The 13,535-nt window shown below is 45.0% G+C and overlaps 2 protein-coding genes across 12 annotated transcripts in view; one reads left to right on the plus strand and one right to left on the minus strand.

Annotated features, from left to right (window-relative positions):
• The window catches only part of SP8 (Sp8 transcription factor), a 65,482-nt gene that overhangs the window by 36,346 nt on the left and 15,601 nt on the right, over nt 1–13,535 (plus strand). The gene's annotated exons all lie outside the window — the stretch shown is intronic.
• ABCB5 (ATP binding cassette subfamily B member 5) overlaps nt 1–13,535 on the minus strand; it is a 75,855-nt gene that overhangs the window by 20,272 nt on the left and 42,048 nt on the right. For 8 of the 11 annotated variants that reach the window (XM_073333753.1, XM_073333762.1, XM_073333754.1 and 5 more), the window contains 4 exons: nt 13,166–13,243; nt 2,309–2,392; nt 1,005–1,208; nt 222–322 (listed from right to left, as the gene is read on the minus strand). In XM_073333753.1, the coding sequence (XP_073189854.1) occupies nt 222–322; nt 1,005–1,208; nt 2,309–2,392; nt 13,166–13,243 (467 nt within the window). Of the gene's footprint in view, nt 1–221; nt 323–1,004; nt 1,209–2,308; nt 2,393–2,565; nt 2,952–11,167; nt 11,262–13,165; nt 13,244–13,535 lie in introns of those variants that run through there. The other 3 variants (XR_012157531.1, XM_073333760.1, XM_073333761.1) reach the window with 3 other exon arrangements.

Here is a 13,535-nt window from a genome sequence, read left to right on the forward strand (position 1 = left end):
TCCTTAACAAAACAGCCATATGATGTATTAATTTTGTTTGTTTGCCTTTGTTTTTTTCTCTGCAGACTATTAACTTAATGTAATATTTTAAATGGATAAATAAAATAGAAAAAGAACAAAAAGGGACAATTGCAATGGAGGAAAGGGCAATGCACATGGTCTCAACATGACTGATAACCACTGGGATTGGCTGGCTTAACATGACATGAATCATTTCTGACCTGTATGGCTTCTGCAGGTTTTCTTCATACATTTGTTCAAAAGTGCTCTCTCTAGTTAATGAAGCAACGGTTTTAATGTTCTCCACAGCTTCAGTTGCTACCTTTATGTAAACAGGAAAATCAAAAGACAAAATGAGATGGAAAAAAATCACCACTGGTCCTTCTCAACATAGTCTGGGATTGGTAAAAAATTTTTTTTACAGAGGAATGTAATTACTTATACTTACGGTGGTAATATACTGAATGCAGCAAAATAAATAGCTGGTTTGTTTGTGCAAAGGCTTAATCACAGAAATAAATGCAGGTGCTTTTATTTCAATGTTCCTAACTCCGGATATACACCTAAATGTGCGAAGTTAGACTGAGATTCGCTGGTCTGGTCGAGGGGGTGCTTCAGCTGAGTCCTTGAACGGTAAGTAAGAGTGAACTCTTGTTGATTTGTATATGTGATTACTGATTTATTCTTTTTTGGGAAAAATTAAAATAGAGTGCTGGTGGGGTATTAGCATACACACATACACCCCCCACCAACTATATAAACTGGAATGGTAACTGTTATTATTAATTATTATTATTATGTATTTGTATTGCAATAGTACCTGGGAGTCCTCATCATGGACTGAGACCCTGTTGTGCTAGGCACCGTACAAAATGAAAAAACAGATGGTGTATTGAAAACGAACCCTGGAGGGGGGTCACATTACAGACCAGATTAGAAATAGAAGTTTCTATACTTCGTTTGTTCCACTAGATTAGCTGTGTTATGAAGAAGCTGTATTTTACCTTTCCTGCTTGTTGCAGTTCCTTTTTATCTCGGTTGGCAAATCCAGTCAACGCACTGGTCTCCAGCATCCCAGTCACAGCAAGCACCGGCGCCATCACTAGGATCAGCAGAGTCATCTCCCACCCATATATAAAAGAAATGATGACAGACAATCCCATGCTGGAGATGTTTTGTGCTATTACACCAAGCCTTGTACCTGTTGCCTGTAATCGGGTAATATGTGAAAACTGTAATTTGCTAATGGGTTTTAAATACAATCCTTTGCCCTACCTGATAACAAGCAGATTAAAAAAACAAAAACACACCCCCCCCACAGCTTTCAGAGAGAGATCTTTCACTCTGGCCTCATCTCCCCCAGCAGAAACGGGCTGTGTCATCCAGTACTGGTTACTGTTTTTAAAAACCAGTCTTATCTGTTGTTTGAAACCTCCATTCCCACACTGAGAGCCCCACCAAAAAAGCTGCGCTTCTCACAGCTGTTAGTGACCAACAAAGAAGCCATGGGGAGTGATTCAGACAGTAACTTACAGTGGACACAGGATGTTAATTCTGCTTAAGGAATCTTGACAGCGCCTGAATTTTTTCCCCTCATGTTTATTTTTTAAAACGAGTTCTTGAAAAATAGCAGGCTTGGCCTTTTATTGACTGCTTGAAATTTAAAACTGAACCCCACAATCTCTACTAACATTTATATAGTGCTTTCAGCTGAAGTGCTTTTCATTCAGTCACTCTCCCTTTCACCCATCCCTTGTTCCTTCTAGAGATAGGCTAATCTGAAACTCCAGATCTGAACTCTGTGGAACTCCAAGTTTGCCCTGTATCATTACAATGGGCTGAACCACAACCCTATATCCAAACACTCATGAACTTTAGGAAAGCTCATATCCAAATCCAAACTTGTAGTTCAGACCCCTATGTACTGCATAATGCTTGCTTCACTCACTCCTCCTCTCTAGCTCACGACTCCCTAGCGTTCCCTTTGTCCCTTCATTCTAAATCTAATTCTCTCCATTCAAATATCTGTCCCCTCTTCTCCACCTTTTATCAGTAACCCTGCGCCTCCTTGCTTTCTCTCTTCCCAGTCTTGTCCATCTCTCCCTAAATCTGCCTTCCTCCTTCCACTAGTATGATCCAATGCTCATGGCCACCAACCTCCTAACAGCTGAATAGCTGTGCTTGTCCCTAGCTTTACAGATAGTGTCATGTTGTAAGTAACCTGGCAGAATGGTCCATATTTAATATTAGCGTTACACAGATACAAAACTCTCTCTCCCTCTCACACACACTCCCGTACGGTACGTACTGTTTGAATTTGTGCTGCCTCTGTGGCTAATCTTGTTGTCAGAGCTCCGGTGTTGTTTTTCTTATCATCAAACCAAGAGATTTCCTATGGAACAAAACAGAAAAATGTGGTTACTCAGTGAGAGCATGGTCATTTCTCCCCTTCTTGCTTTATTATGAACAAAATCTTCAATGTCTGAGTATGTCTGTTTGCACATGAAAAACAAAAAACCACTAAACATGTATTTATTCAAAAGCGACCTCTCTATTTAATGTGGATAGTTACACATGCAAATCACGTTAACCAATCTGTGCATGCAATTACTTGATTTATGAATACAAATATCCATTTGCAGCCAGATAATAACCCACTGTAGACTGATGTAGCTCCCTTTACTTCAAGCCAAGCAATGCCAATTTACACCTGTTGAGGATATGGTCTATGATTTTTTGTGCATTTAAAATTTATATTCTTGCAAATATCAGAGATAGTTGTAAAGACCCTTTAAAATGTTGGTCCTGTGTGTTCTTAGCAAGGCAATAGCAGAACTCTGAAGATAGCCTAGATTTTGTATTTTCTTGAAGTCCTATGCTCTAAGCCTCCTCTCTTCTTGCACACTCTGGGGCCTTCCCTATAAATCTTCTTATGCCCAGCATCCTGCAGTCTGAAAGTAAAGGAGGCCAGCAATTAGCCTTTACAGAATGGATGTCATGCTAGTTTAGGAGCCTTGGGTGGCCCTATATATCAGATTGACTTTTAGTTACTGATCAACTGAAGATCAGTTATGGGCTACAAAAGGAAACCAGCTGACCTGTCAGCATCAATATAGTCTCCGATTTCAAGGCTGGGATTGAGATAAGTTAATTGCTGGACTTGATTTGTATATATACAGAGTGATGTGAAGAAGGCATAAAAAAGAATTAGTTATTCAAATATTTCTTTAAACTAAACTTCACTATCGCTTATGAACACTATTTTGACGCAGATGGTAGATTTAGCTGGGGTACTTTCATTCTGTCACCATGGCCCCTTCCACACTTGTACAGGGACACAGTTTGCTAAAATGGATTTAAAAGGCTTCAGGTCAGGCTAAAATGGTTTTAATATGAGATTAGATTAAGTGTTTTTAAAACCAAAAATTAAAAGCATTGCAGAAAACATGGTTCAGCACTCATAAGCCAAGAATTTCCACTTGCCGGCCATTAGAAAATACAGGTCTCATCCTGAAGACCATTGTGTCTTCCCACTGACTTCAGTGGGCTGAGAATCAGGCCTTTGCGTGAAAGGTTTAGGCCCTGTCTACACTGGCAAGTTTCTGTGGAGTAAAGCAGCTTTCTGCACTGTAACTCCCGAGGTGTACACACTGCCAAGCCACTTTGTGCACAGAAACTGCGCAGTTACAGCACTGTAAAAAAACCACCCCAAGAGGCGTAGAGCTTTCTGCACCTGGGCTACAGCACTGCAGTGCCAGTGTAGACACTGTGGTTGATTACAGCGCTGCGATTGGCCTCCGGGAGGTGTCCCACAATACCTGTTCTCGTCTCTCTGGTCATTGGTTTGAACTCTATTGCCCTGCCCTCAGGTGACCAACCATCATCCCCAGCCTGTAGATTACTTTGGAATTTTGAAAGTCCCCTTCCTGTTTGCTCAGTAACACGTGCAGTGGTCTCAGGGCATCTTTTCAGGTGGCCATGCCTGCTCCACGCACAAGGTGATCCCCCGCTTGGAGCAATGCCGAGCTGCTGGACCTCATCAGCATTTGGGTACAGGAGGCTGTGCAGTCCCAGCTGCGCTCCAGCTGTAGGAATTATGATATCTATGGACAGATTTCACGATGCATGACAGAAAGGAGCCATGACTGGGACACATTGCAATGTAGGGTAAAACTGAAGGAGCTTCGAAAGCCTACCACAAGGCTGGGGAGGCAAACCACTGCTCCAGTGCTGTGCCCATGAGCTGCCGGTTCTACAAAGAGCTGGATGCGATACTTGGTGGTGACCCCACCTCCACGGCGAAGACCACTGTGGATACTTTGGTGGCTTGTGTGCCAGTCAAGAGTGGACCGAGCCAGGAGGAGGAAATCTTGGACAAGGATGTGGAGTGGGAGGGGGACCCAGAGGCAGAGGATGACTTGGAGGTCAGAGATACATGCAGCCAGGAGCTCTTTTCTATCCCAGAGGAGGCTAGCCAGTCACAGCTGTCGAAGCTTGGTGAAGCGCAAACAGGAGAGGAGGCCCCTGGTAAGTGGACTTGATTTGGGGACTTGCTGAAGTGAGCTGTTGGGGGCAGGAGGATTGTAGAAAGCAGGCTTGTCTCCCACCGCATGCCTAGTCTGAATGGCAGAATAAGCTGTTGATTGATTCCTTCACTTCACAGGAATCTCCCTCAGAGCTCTCCAGGAAACTCTCTTGGAGATACTGGGCAATCTGCTGCCACAGGTTCTTTGGCAGAGCTGCTTTGTTTCTTGCCCCATTAACAGTAACTTTCCCGTGCCATTGTGCCATCATGGGGGTGGAAGGGGGGCATTGCTGCATACAGGTGAGCCACATAGCGACCACGGCAGAAGCCGCAGTCTTGGAGAAGACCCTCCCTTGTTTCCCTGCTCACCCTCACCAGCGAGATATCTTCCATAATTATCACATCCTGTGGAAAGTGTGGGGACAGGAATGATTATCAGCGCCCCCCCCCCCGCAGTGCTGTCTCTTTCCAAGAGCCACATGTCCAGTGTACAGCAGGGTCTGGGAACAGTAATTTACCCTGCCCTGTGGCTACTCACCATTTTGGGGGTCTTGTGGCTCATGTGTGCTTGCCTGGGGTCAGCCAGTTAGTGACAGGCGTGTGAATACTGGCTGTGTTTTAAATCACTGAATCAGTGTTCTGAGTGTTGCAAACAATACTGCTTCTGTAAAATGTTGCGTTTAAATTTAAAAGAGATGACCTTGGGAGCACAGCCTCCCTCTTTGTTATCAGTGGCTGAATGGTGGCACAGAATTAGAAAGCGGCCAAGAACTAAGGAGGCCTTTCTGTTATGATGCACTCCACCGCCGAGAAATAGGAATTGAGGAGTGGCAGGACAGCAAGAAGAGAGACCGAAAGGAGAATGCAGCATGCCAGAATGAAGTCATGGAGCAGCTCTGAAAGGTTATGGAGCGCCAAGCAGACACGCTCCAGGCGATAGTAGCTCTGCAAATCAAGCAGCTCCGCACTCACCCTCCCCTGCAGCCACTGTTGCAAAACACTTTCCCATGCTCCCCCCAGACACTTACAACATCCTCTTCCCAACTTCCTGGCTCCAGTCTATACCTGCGGCATTCCACTCCGCCCCCCTCACAGTCCAGTACTGCAGACTCCCAATACCCACTGCACTCAATACCCATCCCTTTGCAGTTTGCCCTGCTGAAGTACAGCAACCATTGCACTGTACTCCAAAGGAGAAGGTCCTCCTGGGACCTTCCCGTCTCCCATCCCCCTCACTGCTGATTTTTTTTTTGTTTGACTCTCTCCTCCGGTTGTTGTTTTTAATAAAATAATTGTGTTGGCTTGAAAGCAATCTTTATTCTATTAACTGAAAGCAAAAAGAGCCCTGCAAAGCAACATACAATTATGTTAAACCCACATATTGCATCATCTGCACCAATCACCTAGCTTTACAAGCACTGCACTCCCAAGCATAGCAACAAATATTAGTGGCTTTCAGCTTCAAATTGCTGCCTCAAGACATCCCTGATGCTCATGGCCCCGCGCTGCTCCCCTCTAATAGCCTTGGTCTCTGGCTGTTCAAACTCAGCCCTCAGGCACTGAGCTTCTGTGGTCGAACCCTGAGTGAAACTTTCACCCTTCCCTTCACAAATATTATGGAGCTTACAGCACATGGCTATAAGCACAGGAATATTGTCATCGGCCAGGTCCAGCTTCCCATAGAGGCAGTGCCAGCGGGCCTTTAAACAGTCAAAAGCACACTCCACAGTCATTCTGCACTTGCTCAGCCTGCTGTTGAACCGCTCCTTGCTGCTGTCAAGTTGCCCCATGTATGGCTTCATAAGCCACAGTATTAAGGGGTAGGCGGGGTCTCCCAGCATCACAATGGGCATTTCAGCTTCCCCTACGGTGATCTTCTGGTCTGGAAAGAAGGTCCCTACTTGCAGCTTCTTGAACAGGCCAGTGTTCCGAAAGATGCATGCGTCATGCACCTTTCCAGACCAGCCTGTGTTAAGGTCTGTGAAACACCCACGGTGATCCACAAGCACCTGGAGAACCATTCAGAAATACCCCTTGTGATTAATGTACTTGGTGGCTAGGTGGGCTGGTGCCAGAATTGGAATATGCGTGCCATCTGTTGCCCCTCCGGAGTTAGGGAAGCCCATTTGTGCAAAGCCATCTACGATGTCACGCACGTTGCCCAGAGTCATTGTCTTTCGGAGCAGGATGCGATTAATGGCCCTGCAGACTTCTGTCAGCACAAGTCCAGTGGTAGACTTTCCCACTCCCAACTGCTTAGCTACCAATCGGTAGCAGTCTGGAGTAGCCAGCTTCCACAGTGCAATCGCCACATGCTTCTCCACCGGCAGGGCAGTTTTCATTCTTGTATCCTTGTGCTGCAGAGCTGGGGCGAGCTCATCACACAGTCCCTTGAATGTGGTTTTCCTCATCCAAAAATTATGCAGCCACTGCTCGACATCCCAGACATGCATCATGATGTGATCCCACCACTCAGTGCTTGTTTCCCGAGCCCAAAAGCAGCGTTCCACTCTGGTCAGCACCTCCGAGAATGCCACAAGCAATCTCATGTTGTAGCTACTACACGTGGAGAGGTCAATGTGGAACTCCTCTTGCCTTTGTAAGGAATAACTCCATTGCCACTCATGATGTGTTGGTCAGAGCGAGCAGCATAGTGGGTCAGCAGTTCGGGATCCATTCCTGCAGCCTGAAGAGTCAGGGAGCACCGTACACGAACTGTTGAAAGATGGTGCCAAATGCGGACGGAAGCACAGGGATTGCTGGGATGTGAAGCAATGCATCACGGGGCATTGGACAGGACCCAGGATGCCCTGCGACCCTCTCTGCCTTCTCAGAACTCTTACTGGCAGAAGAGGAAGAGGTGCTCTGTGGGATAGCTGCCCAGAGTGCACCACTCCAAATACTGCTGCAAGTGCCGCAAGTGTGAACATGCTACTGTGCAGGCAGCTGACAGTGTGAACACACAAAAACGGTTTCCCTTCAGTGCTCTCTGAGTGGTGCAGTAACTCCCAGTTCTGGAACTCTGCCAGCGTAGACATACCCTTAGTCTTAGGCTCTGTCCATAATACAACTACAAACACATTTTTGTAACCAGTCTGTCACATTCACAGTCTGTCACATTCTCTAACCAGTCGTGCCCTGGTTACAACACACAAAGCTGGGTTGTGTCCACACAGGAACATTTTTTTGCATAGCAGAAATAAATATGTCAATCATATGTCTGAATCTACACCTATTATGTTGCCTCTGTGGTACCGTGAAGCTGTATTATGAGTGCCTATATGTGGCTCCAGGTCCTGTAGACACACCCCAGACAGATCCAAAAGGAAATACTTAGGTTAATGATGGTACTTAAGCCTCACAGAGACTATGCAAAAAGCTCCTGCATCCTTAGAAAAAAATCAGTTTAGCTGATTGCTCTCTAGGGAAGGGTAGGAGCAGCGCAATGTTACCAAAAGACAGAACAGGAAAAGCCGGGGAGGGGAGGCAAATAGCAGATCAACAGGAAGAGAGGGAGAGAGACAGGAAGAGGAAGTGTGGGGCAAGCTATAGCAGGTCACAGAAGCTGGGCTCAGAGAGACCACCCAGCATGTAGCAGCCTTCTGGGGCAGAGGGACCCTGCCCACTTTCCTGAGCCCAGATGGCTTTGAGGACCTCCAGCAATTCAAGGGACTCAAATCCCAGCCCAGAGAAGACCCTGGAGTGATAAGGAAACGAAGGTAAGGACATGTGTTTCGTGTTTAGTTTGATCTGCACTCTCCTGTTAGTTAAGTTAGTTAAGAGAAGAGAAGTGTTAGCCATTCTAAGGATGTGTGTGTGTGTATTTTAACTGTTTCAGAACTACTGCATGCCCCTGAGATCGTGAACCTGTAAGTAGGAGTGGAGTTCAGGGAGAGGGATGTATTTAAGTAAGTGTGGGGTCTTGTGGGCCAGCACTGGTCCTGGGGGTCTATGGAATGTGGGCTGAGAACCCCCTTTCTGAGGAAGGGTAAGAGACACAGTAAGTGCCCAGGAAACGTACCACTGGGGCCGAGGGAAGAAAAAGTGCTACAGCTTGCTGAGCCTCTAGAAGCTTGAAACGCTCCAGAGATCCTCAGCATCAGCGACTTAGATTCCCCTCACAGCAGCAGCCCTAGTGGGTGGCTGGCCAGGAGTGCTCACTAGGCTCTTTGACGCCTCAGCCATGGTCGAGTGCCTGAGGGACATGCCCACAGGAAGGCATTGGAACTATGTGACTCTTGGGATGACCGCCCTAAATATTGCTCGAGCATGCGGGGTGAAATCAGGAAGGCCAAATCACACTTGGAGTTGTAGCGAGCAAGGGATGTGAAGGGTAACAAGAAGGGTTTCTTCAGGTATGTTAGCTACAAGAAGAAGGTCAGGGAAAGTGTGGGCCCCTTATTGAATGGGGGAGGCAAACTAGTGACAGAGGATGTGGAAAAAGCTAATGTAGTCAATGCTCTTTTTGCCTCTGTCTTAACGTACAAGGTCAGCTCCCAGACTACTGCACTGGGCAGCAAAGCACGGGGAGGAGGTGACCAGCCCTCTGTGGAGGAAGAAGTGGTTCAGGACTATTTAGAAAAGCTGGACGAGCAGAGCCATTGGCCATTAACTTTGAAAACTCATGGCGATCGGGGGAGGTCCCGGATGACTGGAAAAAGGCTAATGTAGTGCCCATCTTTAAAAAAGGAAAGGAGGAGGATCTGAGGAACTATAGGCCAGTCAGCCTCACCTCAGTCCCTGGAAAAATCATGGAGCAGGTCCTCCAGGAATTAATTCTGAAGCACTTAGAGGAGAGGAAAGTGATCAGGAACAGTCAGCATGGATTCACCAAGGGCAAGTCATTCCTGACTAACCTAATTGCCTTCTATGATGAGATAACTGGCTCTGTGGATGAGGGGAAAGCAGTGGACATGTTATTCCTTGACTTTAGCAAAGCTTTCGATACGGTCTCCCATAGTATTCTTGCCACCAAGTTAAATAAGTATGGGCTGGATGAATGGACTATAAAGGTGGATAGAAAGTTGGCTAGATTGTCGGGCTCAACGGGTAGCGATCAATGGCTCCATGTCTAGTTGGCAGCTGGTATCAAGTGGAGTGCCCCAGGGGTCAGTCCTCGGGCCTGTTTTGTTCAATATCTTCATAAATGATCTGGAGGATGGTGTGGATTGCACTCTCAGAAAGTTTGCAGATGACACTAAACTGGGAGGAGAGGTAAATACGTTGGAGGGTAGGGATAGGATACAGAGGGCCCTAGACAAATTGGAGGATTGGGCCAAAAGAAATCTGATGAGGTTCAACAAGGACAAGTGCAGAGTCCTGCACTTAGGACAGAAGAATCCCGTGCACTGCTACAGACTAGGGACCGAGTGGCTAGGCAGCAGTTCTGCAGAAAAGGACCTAAGGGTTACGGTGAACGAGAAGCTGGATATGAGTCAACAGTGTTCTCCTGTTGCCAAGAAGGCTAACGGCATTTTGGGCTGTATAAGTAGGAGCATTGCCAGCAGATCAAGGGATGTGATCATTCCCCTCTATTCGGCACTAGTGAGGCCTCATCTGGAGTACTGTGTTCAGTTTTGGGCCCCACGCTATAAGAAGGACGTGGAAAAATTGGAAAGAGTCCAGCGGAGGGCAACAAAAATGATCAGAGAGCTGGAGCACATGATTTATGAGGAGAGGCTGAGGGAACTGGGATTATTTAGTCTGCAGAAGAGAAGAATGAGGGGGAGAATTTGATAGCTGCTTTCAACTGAAAGGGGGTTCTAAAGAAGATGGATCTAGACTGTTCTCAGTGGTACCAGATGACAGAACAGGGAGTAATGGTCTCAAGTTGCAGTGGGGGAGGTTTAGGTTGGATATTAGGAAAAACTTTTTCACTAGGAGGGTGGTGAAGCACTGGAATGTGTTACCAAGGGAAGTGGTGGAATCTCCTTCCTTTGAGGTTTTTAAGGTCAAGCTTGACAAATCCCTGGCTGGGATGATTTAGTTGGGGCTTGGTCCTACTTTGAGCAGGGGGTTGGACTAGATGACCTCCTGAGGTCCCTTCCAATCCTGATATTCTATGATGTCCTACTGCACAGAAAGCTGGGAGGGAGGAGGACCAGCCAAACCCGTGAAACAGGTATGGTGAGATTTGCAGAAGGGACAAACACTGTAGAAAGATCTGTCTGACCTTCAAACAACCAATATGCAGGCAGCAAAGGAAACCAAATATTTTTCTCTGCCACCCAAAATATTCAACAGCTATTTTGTTCCCGTGCTTTTCTTCTTGGAATTACTTGATCCACTGCCTTTAGATTACTGTCAAGATTTGATTAATCGTTTTCTCTTGGCAGGCTTAATTACGATTGCTAGGTTTTGGGGATAAAATTGTGTACTGCTCTCACTAGAATTGAGAGACTGGACAAAATGTAAGAGATTCCAGCAATGGAAAAATGTACACTGTGTATGGCAGGAAAAAGAATAGTATTACACAAACAAAACCAAAACCGTGGATAAAACAAACACTTGCCAAAACAAAACATGATATTTTATAAAGTGTAACCATGTAAATATTAGATAAATCTGTTTCATATAGATTGTGATTCATTCAGTTTCAAAAATTTCTCAACAAGGTACATGTAGTGGGAGGAAGTAACCTACCCCCAGACTTTTCACATAGTTTCTTCCTGAATAAGACAGTAGTTTCCCATTCCAGCTTCTCTTAGGTCCCATCTACACTGAAATTCCAACTGCACTGGGAGAAACGGTTACAAAATGCACATCCAATGACAGTGTTATATACTGGTGTATGCAGAATCACAGCATGCATTGTAGAACCATGTTTCTACTGTGGTTGTGAATCACAGACTTACAAAAGTCAAAGAATGCAGAACAGTTCAAGAGCATAGTTGAAATTAATTTCAGTTCCATCTACATGACAAAACAGTCTTTAAACCACATCAGGAGACTACTATATTGTAACTGAGTCACTTGGTACAAATAGGATTTACAGTGTAGATGTGACCTAAAAATACATATCTTAAGCTTCTTAGTATTGCTGTGTGAGAGCCTTATTTTGTCCTTATTGGAGATAGAATCATGTTAAACTGTGTTTAAACACTGTTGTTTCTAGTCGAGTTCTAGTATGGATTCCCTAGTCAATGCAGAGAAGGATCTCTTTTTCTGAAGATAGCCAAAAAAACCCCACATATTATGGACAACCCAGAGAGTTTGCCATCTTTTAGTCAGTCAAACCTTCCCCCGACTCCAGGGGGAAAAAAAAGTTCCTAGCTCCACCCATAAAACCATTCCTCCTGGAGTAAGTCATGAACACGGCCCGCGTTAGTATGAGCAGGGATTTTCTGCTCCTCCCTGTGGGGAAGATGTTTTATTTCTGTGCCCTGGACTCCAGAAGCAGCAAATCTAGGATGCTGGGAGGACTCTTTATTCTCTCCTTCCTGGTATCTCTTCAAGATGCAGGGACTCCAGGACACTGCTCAAGAAAGTGTTGCTGCTCTTTTTGCCTCTAAATTGCCTAGTTAGGACTTGTGAGTGTCAGGTAGGCAGAGCAATAAGGAGCAATAATTCTTTCTGCAGTGCAGGCAGATAAGCAGTTAACTGGCAGCCAGTAGATATTCTTCTCAGCTGAGGTGAAGTTCCTTTTATATCTTCCTACTGTATTTTCCACTGCATGCATCTGATGAAGTGGGTTTTAGCCCACGAAAGCTTATGCTCAAATAAATTTGTTTGTCTCTAAGGTGCCACAAGGACTCTTCGTTCTTTTTGCTGATACAGACTAACATGGTTGCCACTCTGAAACCTGATTCCTTTTCTTTGTGGTTCTCAACACGTCTCTCCTTGAATGCACTAACTTAGGCCAGCATCAGGTACTGAGCATCTTACTTCAGGTGCTACTGTCAGGAAGATTAAAATTCACACCAGGGGCCTCCTAATTGCTCAGTGCCACTGGTCAAAGAAGACAAGCATGTGCCTGACATAAATAAAAATGATGTTTAGGATGATGGTGCACATCTGTCAGCAGACCAAAGAAAACCAGGTTCAGCAGGAATATAATTTGGTCATTCAAAAAAACCATCTGGTTTAAAACGAAGTAGGTGGTAACCTCAGGTCACACACACACACACACTCTCTCTCTCACAACTGCAGTTAAACTTGGTTGCCACGCAACTCTGTTCTTAGATGGTATAGCCCAGACTGCATGGATGGGACTGAATCATATTATAATGGGATTCAAAACCCTATCCCCGTTGTTAGAACAAGCTTGAACTTCAACCAAATTTAATGACTGTTTTTGGTGTAGTTGTTTTTAGCCTGTAAATGGGGTCTTAGCTTGGTAGAATGTAGCATACTTTCATAATGAGGTTCTAACACGATTTCCAGTCAAACAAATCTCTGTTCAGAGTAGTAAAGGAAATTTGCAATAATAGTGGTTAATCATGGTTAGAATTAGCATAGTTCTTCTCCTACTTTGGATAGAGTAAGCATACACATAATTAATACCTAAATCTTCATGTGAAAGGTGGTGCAGTAAAATTGTGCTGTGTATGAGGAAAGAGGGTGGATTAATCCATTCACAATTTATTATAGGAGAGGCAAGTGAAAAAATGATGTATTTATAAGAAAAACTTTAACACTAACCTGCCGCAGCATGGCTTTAAATGCCATATGCCTTAATCTCATTGTTAGGATTTCTCCTGACCTCCCATAAAGGAATCCCTGCAAGAAAAAAAGAACAGTAGGGCCTCAGAGCTTTGATTTTTACTACTTGTAATTTAAATGGCAGTCTGATGCTATTTATAATCAAGTACAGTCATTTATTACAAGCATAGCGCACAATGGAGAGATGTGAATATAAAATTAAAAAAAACCAACAAGAGCTGAACAATACAGCTGCAGAACCAGACAGACATTCCCCCATCCCATCATGCCATGATCCCTCAGCTGCCAACTTTAAATCAATAGCTGATTAAAGCAGTTACTAGAATGCAAACTGCTGTTCCGACCAATT

This window comes from Lepidochelys kempii, chromosome 2, assembly GCF_965140265.1.
Source record: "Lepidochelys kempii isolate rLepKem1 chromosome 2, rLepKem1.hap2, whole genome shotgun sequence".
In the NCBI taxonomy this organism is placed as follows: domain Eukaryota; kingdom Metazoa; phylum Chordata; order Testudines; family Cheloniidae; genus Lepidochelys; species Lepidochelys kempii.